General features: G+C 41.0%; 1 protein-coding gene across 1 annotated transcript in view; it reads left to right on the top strand.

Moving 5' to 3' along the window:
- RARS2 (arginyl-tRNA synthetase 2, mitochondrial) overlaps window positions 1–15,473 on the top strand; it is a 34,314-nt gene that overhangs the window by 16,437 nt on the left and 2,404 nt on the right. The window contains exons 9-19 of the mRNA XM_048937869.1: window positions 748–903; window positions 2,465–2,571; window positions 3,145–3,240; window positions 4,480–4,540; window positions 7,400–7,476; window positions 8,436–8,560; window positions 10,722–10,789; window positions 10,889–10,998; window positions 12,015–12,110; window positions 13,166–13,240; window positions 15,168–15,231. Of these exons, the coding sequence (XP_048793826.1) occupies window positions 748–903; window positions 2,465–2,571; window positions 3,145–3,240; window positions 4,480–4,540; window positions 7,400–7,476; window positions 8,436–8,560; window positions 10,722–10,789; window positions 10,889–10,998; window positions 12,015–12,110; window positions 13,166–13,240; window positions 15,168–15,231 (1,035 nt within the window). The remainder of the gene's footprint in view (window positions 1–747; window positions 904–2,464; window positions 2,572–3,144; window positions 3,241–4,479; window positions 4,541–7,399; window positions 7,477–8,435; window positions 8,561–10,721; window positions 10,790–10,888; window positions 10,999–12,014; window positions 12,111–13,165; window positions 13,241–15,167; window positions 15,232–15,473) is intronic.

Below are 15,473 nucleotides of genomic sequence, written 5' to 3'. Positions count from 1 at the left end.
GCTGCCCAAGGTTGTGGGTGCCCTGTCCTGATAGGAATGGTTGGAGGAAGCCTTGCGTAGCCTGATTTAGTGGGTTGGTAGCCCAGCCCATAGCGGGGGGATTGGAACTAGATGATCTCTGAGGTCCCTCCAACGTAAGCCATTCTACGGATTCTAAGTATGTGAGGTTTGGATCACAACTGGGTTTTATTTGTTTTGGGAGATCTTTTGTTTGCTGGTTTGGTTTTAGTTTTTGTGGTTTTTTGTTTGGTTAGTTTGTTTTTGCTGTGGGGTTTGGAGTTTTTTTCTTTGCTTTTGTACAACATTGGGTGTACAAAATCCATCTAGGATGCTGTTTTGGCTGCCATCTCATTTTTAGGCAGTGCAGTTGTTTGAAGCATCAACTTTGTGCTTCTCTGAACAAGAGTCTCAGATTTAAAAATCTGTGATGGTTTCCCTTTCATGCAAATGATTTCTTCTGTATTCCACCATGGCACTTCTTTCAAGGTTAGGAAGACGATGGTAGCAACAGCAATAGAGAATTATGAGATTAGTCTTATTTCAAGATAAGCTGCACCCTTTCCTGCTGAAGTTTAGACTACTCATTCGTGCTTTAAATAGGAAATCTGTTTCTTTAATGCAGCTTTAAAATGTTTAAGATTTAAAATGTCACCTTTAAATCTATTCTGTATTATTCTTGTAGGACTTTGATTATTTTTGTTTGAGGAGAGGATTATAATTCAGTGTTTTCGTGCCATTTTATTTTAGGTGTATGTGCAGATTAACAAAGCAGCAGCAGATGAAAACACAAAAAAGCTGGCCAAGGATTTCTTTAGAAAGCTGGAGGAGCATGATGAGCAGGCATTGTCACTTTGGAAAGAATTTAGAGACTTCAGTATTAAAGAATACACCCGAATTTATAAGGTACAAACAATCCATGCTTTTTCTGTGTTGTTGGTGAAATGGTCTCCTTCCATCTGTTTGTCCATCTAGTTGTCAGTGTACACAGCACCTTTTCATCCAAGAGATTGTGACTTGAGAAAGGAGGCTGCTATAATGTTGTGAATTCATTGTCTTTCTGGTAAACTGTAGTGTTGTGGGGAAGATGTTTCTAAATATGCCAGGTTATGCTCCCTTCTGTTTGGAAAAAGCACAGTAGTTGATTTAACATCCATGTAGAATGTCACTTTAGTTGCTGGTAGCTGATACAGATTTCATTTAATGGAGTCCATATAATTGGCCTTTTGATTGGCCATATAATTCTCCCTTTTTAGAAGCCTTAAATTTGAGATAATGGTGCTGAGCAACAATGCAAATCAGTGTTAACTAAATACTGCTCAGGTTTGTTTTGTTTGTTGTCAGCAACAACCTACTCAATTTAAGCTCCCATGTTATAAATTTAATGGGTGATAATACTGTTCTCACTTTTCTGATCTGATATTGTAATGCATGCAGAGTTGTGTATGACAGAGGTTACATTGACTGAAATAAACTAAAGCAGCAGAGATTACAATAGTAATCAGCACGTAAGTTACCTGCATGTAGAGCTCATCTAGCACACAGCCATCTGTTTTGTACTGTAACCTCAAGAATGGAACCAGTTGTCCACTGTTTGATGGGAGAAGTTTGTGCTATTGACCACGAAATCACTACTATAAATTTGTGAAACAAGAGTGGAAGTACATCTCCTGTCACTGGTATTAATGGTGTATAATCTTGGCCCAGAACGAACTATCTATCTGAAAACTAGCTACTAGATTCATGCCAAATATTCTAAATTAACGCACAGTGTTGATAATTCTAGTGGAAACCTGACCTGTTAGGATAGGTGGAGTATTGAGCTGTGTGTGCCACTTCATCACGATGGTATTGTCATGCACTGCTGATGACAGGTCTCACACTCACCATCCCTTTTTAAACAGTTAAGTACCTAGAAGTGAGCGGTCAGCTTTTGTTGTCCCCAACTTTTTCTATTATACTAATACTTTATGCTCCATTTTGGCACCTAGTCAGCTAATCTTTACCAGGTGTACTTTGAGCCTTTCTAGTAAATATGATTTCTGTGTGTGTAGCAAAGTCTATGAGCAACTTCTGCTTTCTTTTCCTTCCTTTAGTGTCCTTCTAAAACAGGGTTGGTATCAAGGCCGGATAACTTCCTTTCAGTCCACTGGTTTCACCTCCAGCATAGTAAATAATGGCATACCTTGGAATTTCCGTGCCCATAACTCTTTCCAGTTTACTCCTAACATCTCGTGAACATTATATCCAAATTTGTATTTAGCTCCAAGAGATTAATTCTAATGCAGAAATCACATCAAAATCTAAGCATCTTTTAACACTGATGTGACTTTTTTTTTTTTTTTTAATAAAATCCATCTTGGTTCTCTGTCTGACCTGTGGCACAGACCTATCATTGGACTTAGACTGAGATAATTTCTTCCAATTAACTGTGTTTCTCTTCTTTCATCTTCTTGGAACCCTTCAGCGTCTAGGAGTGCACTTTGATGAGTATTCTGGAGAATCATTTTATCAAGAGAAATCCCGTGAAGTTCTGAAGATGTTGGAAGATAAAGGGCTCCTTCAGAAAACAACGTATGACCTGGTTATTCAGCCTATTGATGTGCTTTTTTTTTTTTTTAATATTTCAGTTATATTTCACATAACATGACTGCCATGTGTATATAACCTGAAGAAAATTGTTTCTTTACGTGTTTCCAGTAGCTATTCTAGTAGAAAACAACAGAATTTACGCAATCGTAGCAAAAATTGTTTGCCTTTTCTCGTGACGCAGAAGGCTGGCCATAACAAATTAGGTGCAGTGACAGTGGTCAACTCTTAATGGGCTTTTAGGCTGTTGATTAGTTTGGTAACCACATGTGCCAATTAATGTGCAGAGTCAGGTAATATCCTTGCCTTAATGCACTGCCTGGCTGAAATGGGAGGGAAATTATATTCACAGAATGCACCAGAATATAGCAAGGTGTTTTTTTTATTACTTCAGCAGTAGTAACAACAAACTTAGAGGAATGGTTGTTGATAAGACTTCAAGGAAGCAATCATTCAAGTAATGGGTCCTGTGACAAGAGGCCTCTCTCTGTCTTACCCAAGGTTACTTGTATTTTGAACTGGGATTGCAGTTCTTCAGCCTTCTCTCTCAAATTGCAGAAAAGGAACCAGAGTTGTGGATCTTTCAGAAAAGAAAGACCTCTCATCACTTTCCACAGTCAGTCGTAGTGATGGGACATCTCTTTATATAACAAGGCAAGTTATCTGTTTGTGTTTATAAGGATTGTTTGGCCAGCAAGACTTTGTATATATACATTTGTCACTGATGGTGCAGATTTTGCAGCTTTTTATTTCTGGGGTGGAACACTTTGACTGATGGGTAATTGTAACTGGAATTAGCAATGCAACTATGATGGGATGAATATAACTATGATGTGGCCCAGCGGAGGGCCACAAAGATGGTGAGGGGCCTGGAACGTCTCTCCTATGAAGAAAGGCTGAGTGAACTGGGTCTGTTCAGCCTTGAGAAAAGAAGAGTGAGAGGGGACCTTACAGTGTGATATAGAAGAAAATGGTTCAATGGTGGTTCATTTACTCAGTGAGCCACCAGCGCTATACCATCAGTTTCATCACTGTTTTTCTCCTTTCTTTCTCCAAATTCCTTGTGGATATTTTGATATGCAAGACTAGATAACTCCCAATACCTATAGGAAGTTAACTCCTTTGGGTGCCTTACTTTTGGAGACATGCACATACCTGACTCCAAGAGCACTTCACCTACGTAATGAGTAATTCAACTTGATATTCATTATCAATCACATGTGGACATACAGGCATTTACTCCAGTCTCTTCAGTTGCTGGCATCATAGTGACCAGAATGACCTGAAGTCCTCAATTTCAGTGACTGACACTTAGGCTTCCAATCACGTACATATACATAGGAGAGAGAGCCCCCTCTCCCAGGTAAGTTAGAAATTGAGTTTCATGAGAAGGGGACAGACAGTACCAAGTAGGTACAGGGTGTGGTCTACTGGCCAGCAGTGTTTATGAGCAACCTGCCTCTTCTGTCATCTTTTCCCTCTTTTTCTGCCTTTGATTCCTCCCCTGAACATCTCATAAATCTTGTGTAAGTACAAGATGCTGTTCTTCCTGTCTTCCACATGTCCTCTCATGTCCTCTCAGCATTAGAACCTGGGACCTAGTACTGAGCACTGGCTTACTTTTCCAGAATAGGGTTGTTCCTTTCGTGTCTCCCAGCAGACTGGGGCAGAAACCAGTTTTATTCTGCCCATAAAACTGTCTTCTCTGTGATTTTCTTAGCTAGTGGTTTAAAAGATAATTTGAAGCACCTCTATTTTGTGTAAGGTATGCACACACTCTGATATGGCATTCCTCCTCACCTTGACAAGAGTAGATAATTTTCTTAAATGGCAAAAAATGAGATGTATTTAATTCTAGTGGAATTCCCAATAGTTTCTCACTCTCTCTTTCAGAGACCTCGCTGCTGCCATAGATCGAATGAATAAGTATAACTGGGATACTATGATTTATGTGGTAAGTAATTCTAGATTCATTGAATGCTTTGAGCCTGACTCCAGCAATGTGGGGCCTCTTGCTCCCAGGTCCGACTGGCACTGAGTGTTTTTGGCAGTGACAGAAGCAGGCTTCAGTGCCCAGAGGCTGTGCTGCAGTGTGGCAGTAGTTCTTGGTTCTGTTTCAGTTCACAACCCACAGAATGGCTGAAAAATCAGTTCTGGGGCTGTTCTCTGTTTGAAAAATTAATTGCAATCTGTTTTAAAGCAAGTTTTTCCTCAGTTGACGTTGAATTTTCTATATAAATGTTGTAATTAATATTTTTAAAGCTGTTAGTGTTATAAGGGATGGTAATATTATAAATGAGTGTTCTGAAATCTAGATTTACTCCAAGTCCTCATATATTATCTGTGATATAAATTTTTATAGCTTTGACCAGTGCCTTCATTTTTTTTTTATGTTAGAAATTTCTCATGAAGTACTATTTAATCAGCCTGGACCATGCAGTTATGCATGGAGATTGGTTTTATATTTCTGCACTTGATTGTTTTGCTTTTTAACAATTCCAGCTGTACCGGTTAATGAATAGCAGGATTTTCTTCTCAATTATGTGAAGCTTTTTCTGCTTTAGAACCACTAAGGATGTAGCACACGATGCTTTTCTGAAAATCATGCTCTGTTATTTGAAGTCAATTAATGACCTGTGGAAAGAATCTGCAGGTTTCTGGCACATGGTAGTGCCCATGTATCTCCTATGGCACAGCTTTTTCAAAAGCCAGTCCAACACAGATACCACGATCCAAAGGAGAGATCAGTAAGCACAACATTAAATACCCAGGTAGTGCAACTTTCAGGTGAGTTGCATTCCTCCTTTTATTTTCAGCCTTCAGGAAGTTTCTACTGAATTGAGATTCCAACGTGTGATGATAGAACATGTGATCCTAGTTGTCTATTTTATGTTGGTTGGTTGGTTTATTGGAGGTGGTGGTGGGTTTACTGCTTGTATCTGGCCAGTACATTCTAGATCACTGACTAGAGATCGCTGTCAGAGAGCAGCATGGCCATGAAAGTGCAGTGCATTAGGAGTTAGGGAAGCTCCCAGCTAGTTCATGTGGCAGGTAATTATCTCTATATGTACTCAGTAGCGTAGGTGCCAAGGGAGAAGGAACTTAGTGAAAGAAGAAAATTAGTGGGTATCTTGCACAAATCAGGATGTGGGCTGAATGTTAAGCTAATGGAGTGAGCTAATGTGCACGCTCCATTAGATTAACATGTATGGAAACAGCAGTCTTAAAACTTCCTGGTTCCTCATCGCTCAATCCTAGTAACTGAGTTTTTATTTCCCTAAGATCAGCTTGTTTTTAAGTTTTAATGCTGTAAATCAGTGCATTTGCTGATTTATGTTGAAAGAATCCTACTTAATTCATATAAACGCGGTGATATGAACATAATGTCCAAAACATTCTAAAAAACATGACACTTGCTAAGAAGTGGTGATTTCAGCTGAATGTTGCACTCAAATCAGGAGATGAAAACCCTTCTATATGTGAAATATAATCCCCATTGTCTGCAAACTTTGCCCCGTGCTGTAAGGGACCTGCTGTTGTACATGGAAAACAAAACTTGTTTCTGTCAGAGAAGGTAAAATTTCTCATAAAACAGGAGAATAATCAATTTCAGACGAGGCCGGAGCAGAGGAAACAGCAGGGCAACACTGACCAGTGCAATGAGCTGTCCTGAATCTAAACTTTGTGAAGTTTGTTGTGAGGTATTTTAGATCTTTAGGCTTTGTTACAGGTATACAGAGAGCTATTCCAAATGTAGGATGCATGGAAGAGCTTGAAAGGATGTGTGTGAAATGCTGACCACCGCTGTTCATTCATTAGCCTTGCCTGTGAATCTGCAGAGGGGAAAGGGGATGCACAGGAGTCCAGCAGGTTATGATGAGCTGTGAAAGAGGAGGCTTTATGCGGTGGTAGAGTTAAGAAAAAACGCATATAAGCACATTGCTGCTCACTCCCTGTCTTGGAATACCATACAAATAAAGAAGCTACTTGTTGCTAGTTATTTGATTAACACAGCAGTATATTCAGCCTTATTTTTTTAGGGAGGGAGACTCCTAGCAACATAATCAAATCAGCTGATGGGAAAAATGAGTGTTGTAGCAACAGTTGTGGTTGAAGTACCACAGGTAATTGTTAGGTAGAAGAAAAACTTCAGCAGAGACAACCTTGAGTCATAGGAGAGAGGAACTGGAAGAGAGCACAGATGCACCATTAACATTGAAAATAGAACAATTTATGCTTTTTTATTTATTTCTTAAATATATACCCAACATATGTTGTAAAGCTCCAGGAGGTGCTCTGGGAGCAGTAGAAAGCTTTTGGCTTTCACAAGGAGCCATGTTAGTCTACCTAGGTGTAGCATTGACACACATGCTATCATGTTGGCTGTATCACTGACAGAATCAAAGAAGTGTTCTCTTTCTTAGTCAAGGAGCCTCAAAGTTTGGTGATGTAAAACATGGGAACATCTCAAGAGCAGCCAGGCTCTCAGCTGCATTCTGAAGGCATTTTGCCTGATGGGCAGCTAATGTGAAACCAAGGAACATCGAGGTTTCATTTCAGTTCATGGTTTTCCATGACATAATGACATAGGAATAACCTTTTTTTTTTTTAATTCTCTTTTTTTTTTTTGTAACAATGCAAGATCTTGTTGTCATATATTTTAGCTGTTACATTTTTCACTTCTAATCTGTCTTCCCAGGTTTAATACTGCTTGCAGTAACTTACTGGCACAGCATCTGTGGTGCTATTTGTTTGCATTAAAAGCTTATCCCACCTGAAGCGTTTTCTAATGTGCATCAGTTCTATTCCTTAGACAGACAGAAACCAAAGCAGTCACTTTCAACACTTGTTCCAAATACTGAAGCTCATGGGTTATGACTGGGTAGAAAGGTATGTATTCATGAATTTTAGTTATGTATTTTTTTTTTCTAAGGGGGAGGGAGCAGAAGAATGAGTATATGTATCACCAGGTATTTAGGATGGAAAACGCAGTAGCTTTGGCAGCCACTGAGTGGGTTTTCTTGATATAAAAATGAGAGAAAGGGGAACAGTCATTCAGAGACACTGGCACAGCTTCTGGGATGTTGTGTGATCACATATTAAATGATTGTTTCTCGAACTGTGATATTTTAGGAGGCGTCTGAATCATGCTTCAGGCTTGCAATATCTGTTGCAGGGAAATATATCCCCACCATTATTCATTTTCATTACCAGCCTTGTTAGCAATCTGAGCAAAGGTCAATAACGGATCTGCAGACTAAATCATATTCCTCTCTGACAGACTGCATGTCTTTTGTAGTTAAATATAGGATTTTAGCTTTCAGAAATATTAGTCTGCCTTCTCTCACAGTCCTTAGAGTTGTACTAAAATTACCTCAGGATATGGATCCAGAGTAATGCTTGGGATTATTTTGAGCAGAAGCAGTGAATGTTTTATTATTAGCAATGATTAATTATGCTTTTAGTTTAACGTGACCACACCAGAATTATGATGACTCCCTTTCTAATCTTATTAACAGACTTGTGTTGCCACAGTAATGTGATCTATCCACATCCTGCCTCTCCTCAATTTATTGCACTGAGCCCTCTGTACTAAAGCTAGTAGCAAGAGAGGTTCCCAGGAGCACACAAACGAGCAGGTTATCACAGTTCTCCTCATAGTTTCTCATTAAATAAGGCATACAGAGTTTTCATTGCCAAAAGGAGAGTTAGTGATGATGTCACCAAGCTTCCCACACTGGAGCACTATTTATTCAGCTGTTACTGCTGCTTCCCTAGCTCTAAACAAACACAGCAAACATATCTGTTGATTAAAATGTAATTTTAGGTCCTGGTGCTTTTCAACACAGGTGCCAGCACGTGTCCTTTGGGCTAGTCCAAGGGATGAAGACTCGGAAAGGAGAAGTTGTTTTCCTGGAAGACGTTTTAGATGAAGTTCGATCGAGGATGTTAGAAAACATGGCTTCTGCAAAAAGTTAGCTACTTCAGGTCCTATTCATTTCTTTTGATGCTCTGTGTTGATTTGAAACCTGTCGTCTCTTCTGTCTTTTACTTTCCCCTGAATCAGAATAATCATAGAATGGCCTGGGTTGAAAAGGACCACAGTGATCATGGAGTTTCAACCCCCCTGCTATGTGCAGGGTCACCAACAGCAGACCAGGCTGCCCAGAGCCACATCCAGCCTGGCCTTGAATTCCTACAGGGATGGGGCATCCACAACCTCCTTGGGTGACCTGTTGCAGTGCATCACCACCCTCTGTGTGAAAAAATTCCTAGTAATATGCTCTGATCTCTGTGCTTTTCCTACCTACCGTAATTCAAACAGTGTTAAAATAATTATTTGCAACTTTGTGAGTCTCCATCAATTACAGATTTGTGAATTTTAACATTTGTTGAAATTATTTCTTCACACTCTTGCACTGAGAAAGAAATACTTGCCACTGGGGAACAACTGTTGTGGTTTTTTTTTCTGGATGGACAGATAAGTCAATAGCGGAGTTGGAACTGGAGTTCAGGGGACAATATAGATTTGACCCAAATGATTTGTATCTCTGACAGTCTGCTCAGGCACAATTGATTCCACCTTGTCCACAGTTGCTGCTTGCTATCCTCCCAGCCTCCTGTCTGTTTCCAAAGTCCCCAGGAGGTCGTTGGTCTGTAGCAGTCTGCTGAAGGGGACATTTTCCTTCGCTGGCTGTGACTCCAGAGCTCTTTCATTTTGAAGCAGTAGCGATTCAAGCAGTTCCTGGGGAAATGCCGCCCTCCTCTTGTGCCTTCTGGAGTTGCATGCTAAATTTAATCGATCAGCTTGAGCGTGCATCTTCCTTGCTCTGCCTTTTCAGCTTTTGTAATCCAGATAATTTTGCCTGAAAGGTAGACAAGGAGAAGGGAGGCAGGCAGAATGATAGATAGTCACCGTCCTATTGTTCAAAGCAGTTTTCCTGAGGAGAGCAATGGTACTTAGAGCTTCAGTTTATAGGTCAGTATTATCTTTGAGTGTAAAGCCAGCTTATTTTTGTGTGGGACTGAACTGAAATGACAGAGGTCCAGGCCCCCTGTTCCATTACACAAGCAGTAAGAGGAGCAGCTGAAGGCAGTGGTGTGTTCAGGTGGCACTGTAGCATTTCCCAGAGTTTATCTGTTAGATCCTAAATCCTACTTCTCCCTCACATCCGAATTCCTGCCCTGCTTTTCCTTTGCTGAATTAGATATCATAAATCCCTGACTCTTAGGAATGTTTTCAGTGTTGTAAAAGTGTCTGGATACATACTAGAAGGCACTGCAAATTAGTTTGTGTACGAAGGTGCCTGACTGTCACTGAAAGATTGCGAGAGCTGGGCATCTAACAGCCAATGCTAGCTTTAAAAACAATATTCCTGTATGGAATTAGAGCTGGTTAGTTAAGTACTTTTGTGAAGACTCTCTTTGCTATTAGCTGCACATAGGTCTTCTGCTATTTAAGTTTCCATTATCAGCAGCATTCTTCTTTCTACTCATCTCAAAAAGTAAATAAGCCTTTGTGGAAGATGTTTGGGTTAAGAAGCATTTAAACAGACTGAACCGTGCAGTCTGCTCTAGCTGACCCTGCTTGAGCAGGGAGGTTGGACTAGACAGTCTCAGGAGGTCCCTCTTAATCTAAGTGATTCTGTGATTGCATCTGCGGTCAATCCTGTGGCTTAAAAGGGAAATCTGAGCACTCAGCTCAGCTTCTCTGAGTATAGTTAGTTTAGTGAATGGCACAAATCTCCCTAAACGTGCATCTGAGTGCTCCGTTAGCTATTAGAGTAATTCCTTTGATTGTTTAAGCTTCCCTTGGAGTCTTTAAACAAAACCTTGAACTCCTCTGTCATTCTCTTTGTGATCTGAGAGGCTGTCTGAATTACCAAAGAGGAATTCTGTGTAGTCTAGGCTTGTGTAATGAACCTTTCTGACCTTAAAATCTGTATTAAACATATTAGGAGAAGTGGGGGGAAAATGCATGTCTGGAACAGATCTTAATTTGAAGGAAGGTTTCTGTCTTGGCCTTTTTGCTGTACACATCCTGATAGTTTCAATTTTGCTAGTTCACAAACTCAAGCAAGGGAGTTCTTTTACTATTATGGACTTACATCTTCTTTTTCTCTGTTCCTTTTCAGCAACCAAAGAGGTAGAAGACCCTATGGAGACAGCAGAGAAGGTTGGTCTTGCAGCACTAATAATTCAGGTGAGTCTGAGCTACCTCCAGACATGTTTGCATCTTCTGTGCAAGATCACAGATTGTGATGGAGAGCTGTATCTAGGTGACATTAAGTTATTGTTCCAGGACTTCCGAGGCCTCCTCTCATCTGACTATCAGTTCAGCTGGGATCGAGCTCTTCAAAGTCGTGGAGATACAGGCGTGTTCTTGCAGTACACCCATGCCAGACTCCACAGGTAAGAGGAACCTGTGTGCAGAAATACAATCTGACACTAATTTTAGCCTCGCTACTTTGTTAATGGTAGCATTAGATAATGGTGTTGAGTCCTTCCTTAAATAGGGCACAATTTCACTCTTTCAGCAGAGTTTGAGTTAAAGATAGGAATCATCAAGCCAAGCTTTCCCAGAAGAGCAAGCCAGTTAAAGTTATACTTCCATCTCATTTCTACAGAGCTGAGCTAAACTGTCTTTTCTAGCTACAGTGTCTCTGTAGTTGGTTTCAGTGATAAAGAATGGTGGTGAGAGAACGAAGGGAACTGGGGCAAATTGCCTGTACTTGTAAAGTATACCAAGTTACAGAACTTCAGTCTATTTGGGGGCCACCACTACAGCTGGTGCTTCTGGCATTCTGGTATATTTTCCCATTGTTGGTAATTGAGTTTAAAAGTAGCCCCCCTCCTTCCTGACTCAGAGCAAACTCCAGCGTGTTTTTAATTATTTTCTTTTTAAGAATTTCAGAGGAGTCCAGTTTGAGTGTTTCCATCAATTACAGGATTCCTTGAGAGTATTTTTAATGCAGACATGGATATGTCTTCATAAGAGCGTGTAAGATATCTGCCTGGATTAGACCAAAGTTCCATACAACCTGGTATTCCTTCTGAGGCAATGGTAGCCAGAAGTGGTATTTAGGGAGCCCAATTCCTTTCTCTAGTCTCTTCCTCCTATACTCCCTTATCACCCATTCTTGTAATAGAAGTGGTGACTGCCTCCCTAGTACTTTTAGCATCAGATCCTCAACCTGCTCTCCATCTATGTCTCTAATCCCTTTTTAAACTGTTTTATACTGAACATCTAGCACAAACTTTGCATTTTTTTTTATCTTAAAGTTATCAAGGCTTTCTTAATGTTTTATTCAGCTTGAGCAAAATATACCTACCTTTCTTCTCCAAAATATAAATTACTGCTTTTCTTGTTTGCTTTTTGCTAACAAGGAATTTTTATCTAACATTTGGTTTTGATTCTTGTATTTTAGTTTAGAACGGATGCATGGGAATGAGCCAGTAACTGATGTTAATGTGGCATGCTTGCAAGAGCCAGATGCAATCTCTCTTCTTCAGCATCTTCTCAGGTTTGTCCAGATCTCTTTCTAAATACCATTTCCTTTAAAATAAACTTTTGGATTCGTCTCCAGTCTGTTGAGCACACACAGCTGCTTTTCCCTTATGATTGTGCAGTTTTGGGGAATGGCTTCTCTGTGAAATCATGATTGCAACAGTAGGCCTCTAGGTGAGACCAGTGGTGTCTTACTTATCCACTGCAATTGTATTTTGCAGAAAACTCATGGGTATTTCTTTGGGTTTTATCAGATTCATGCATGGCTGTCCATCATGTGTAACAGCTGACATGGTGCTCTTGTTGACATGAGCAACCAGCCCTCATCAGAGCTTGCTCTGCAGTTCCCCCTCAACTTAAAGGAAGAAGATCTCAGGGAAGTGGCATGGGCATGATGGGGGGTGGGCTTGATAGCTAAGCACAGATCAAGAAGTTTGCTGTCAGCTCTGAAATGTGTTCACCCTCAGAGGCGTGGATAACTTCATACAGGTTGTGAGAAGGAGAATGTACACAAGTAGACTTGAAATAAAATGGTGGATCTGTATCAGTCTGCCTGTATTTTCCAGTTGAATACTGTCTTACGTAAGTTTATTTTCTTCCAGGATTATGTAAACCCAATTTGTTTTTGTCTTTTCTAATGCTACGAAATTCCCTGTAGCTACTTAAAATTCTAAGTTGCATTTATTAAAGGCAGCATCTAAGGGACTATTTTGACTGCCTTGGTTATTTAATACATGTTTTTTGCTGCTAGGAACTTGCAATTACCGTTGAAATGTAAAACCAGACATAATGTTCCAGGGGCAAATATAGCTTTTGTGTTCTCTTTGCTACTAGCGTTTCTTTCTGAGCTCTGCAATCTGCAGTGTTTGTTTGCATGATGAGCAGAAGCAATCTCTCTCCAACAAGAAGTAACTGAGGAAGAAATAAGCAATTGTGTGCTAATTACGTAGCTTATGCCTGTTTCAGAGGACTATTCCTGTTTGTTCTGATTTAAGCATGTCTGATAAGCCTTATATCCCAGTAAACTTTCCTACCACTTTAAGGCCAAGCACTTATTTCCTTTTTCTGCAGGTATGATGAGGTCCTATACAGATCCTCTCAGGATCTGCAACCCAAGCACATAGTCAGCTACCTCCTCACACTTAGGTAAGGCAATTGCTGATACCAGCATCCTTCTTTAGTAAGGATAAGGGGTGCCTGCTTCCCCTAGCTGGCTTGCAGCTCTCACATCCATACTGCGTTGAAAAGAAAAATAGAGGAAAGATGTAAATCTGTGGGACAATCTCTCTGGAGCTGAAAAGATATGGAGAAGGATAACAAATTACACTGTAAGTAGTGGAGATGAAGGGTGGAGATAGCTAGAAAGGAATCAGGAGTCTCTTGAAAAACTGCTTCCAAGGACTAAGAATCATTTGACTCTAACCTAGTGCCAGGAACCAAAATCATGCCAGACAGACTATATCCTTAAGAGGAGATTTGAACTGGTAATACTCATAAATCTCAAAACTTTAGCTATGAGACTTTTGTCCAAAAAACTTTAAACCACTGATCTCAGATGATGCACTGAGTTGGAAAAAGCACAGGTAATGGCTGTAAGTCACACTGGGGATGCAGACTCCATGGGGGTTCCCCACGGGGACCTGTGTGACTGAACAGGACGTAGAACACCAACATAGAATTGCTGGAGAAAGTTGTAGAGTCTGTGCATGGGGGAGATCTACATAAGTTAGAAACAATGTATAAAGAGATTCATAATGTTTTTACTCTCTTGTAATCTGCTTGGTAGTGTATGACATACATACTAACTATTTTAAGGCTACTTGGTGTTGCATTCTGTGTTGTTGTTTTTTACTTGGTAGACATATTTCTATCTAAATAAGTTTGGAATTACTGTCTTAACTTTTACAGAATGGCTCAAGTTAAACTAGGAAAATGTTTGATATATCTTGTTCAGATACAATACTGTAAATTAACCATGCAATCGAATGAGTCTCAGAGAATAGATTTGTATTGGCAAAAGAGAACAGCTAGGTGAAAGAACAGAATAAAAACGTACTGATGTGGAACGTTCTGCTCTCGTGGGGTCCCGTCTGGAATCTGCATCCAGGTCTTGGATGTCAGGGGGAAATCTTTTACAGAGAGAATGGTGAGGTGCTGGCACAGCTGCCCAGAGAGGTTGTGGATGCCCCATCCCTGGGGCAGCCCTGGGCAGCCTGCTCTGGTATTGAATGTGGAGGTTGGCCCTGCATGTGGCAGGGGGTTGGAGATTCATGATCCTTGGGGTCCCTTCCAACTTTGGCTATTCTGGGATTCTGAGGCTCCTAGCTCAGGAAGGATATGGAGAATTTGGAACAGGACTGGAGGAGGGCCACAAAGCACCTCTTCTATGAAGACAGGCTGACTGATACAGGTTTGTTCAGCCTGGAGAGGAGAAGGTTCAGGTGAGACCTGATAGTGGTCTTCCAGTACTTAATGGAAACTTGTAAGGACGAGGGAAGCTTACTTTTTACAGGGATAGATATTGATAGGACAAGAGGGAATTATTTTAAACTAAAAGAGGGGAGACTTAAATTACATGTTAGAGGGAACTTTTCCAGTGGGTGAGGTGTTGGCACAGGCTGCCCAGAAAAGCTGTGGATGCTCTGTCCCTGGAGGTGTTCACGAGCAGCTTGAATGGGGCCCTGGGCAGCCTGATCTACTGGATGGCAACCTTGCCCAGGGTGGAACCAGATCTTTGAGGTCCCTTCCAACCCAAGCCATTCTACAATTCTATGAAATGTGAATTATGTACCTTAGCAGTGACAAGGCTTTCCAGACATGTTCTGTTGGGGGTGGGGAACAAAATGTTTACAGGCACCGAGTTGTTTATGGTGTACCCTGACAACGTGGTGTGCCCTGACAACATGCAGGCTCCAGAAAACCATGGCCTCCCTCAGCAGGGTTGAAACAGGCTGTCAGAAGGAAGGCTGTAGTACACTGCACTTATGGCTTTCCTAGTTCTGCTGTTTTCTGTAGCCTGCAGCACTGCTCTTATAGAAAGATGTCCTCCTTTTCACCTTGCTTTCCATTTCAGCCATCTTGCAGCTGTGGCACATCAAACTCTTCCTGTGAAAGGCAGCACACCTGCACTAGCCCAGGTATGGCTCAGCATTGGCACATAGCAGGAGGGCAGCCCAGAAATGATTCCCTAGGACTTTGCTCTACTGTGTAACCAGTTGGCACAGCATGTACCTCCAGACTGCCCTGCAGGGTGACACCACTCTGGGATGGCAGAAGTTGCTGTTTGTGGCTGCACCTTGCAGAAGGGGCTGCTTCAAAACAGAGCAGTCCATAAAGAACACTGCTCCAAACCAAAACAACTCCCCTTCCTTCTCATCGC

This window comes from Lagopus muta, chromosome 2, assembly GCF_023343835.1.
Source record: "Lagopus muta isolate bLagMut1 chromosome 2, bLagMut1 primary, whole genome shotgun sequence".
In the NCBI taxonomy this organism is placed as follows: Eukaryota; Metazoa; Chordata; class Aves; order Galliformes; family Phasianidae; genus Lagopus; species Lagopus muta.
The sequence above is the reverse complement of the archived record's forward strand: the minus strand, read 5'-3'. Positions and strand labels throughout refer to the sequence as shown.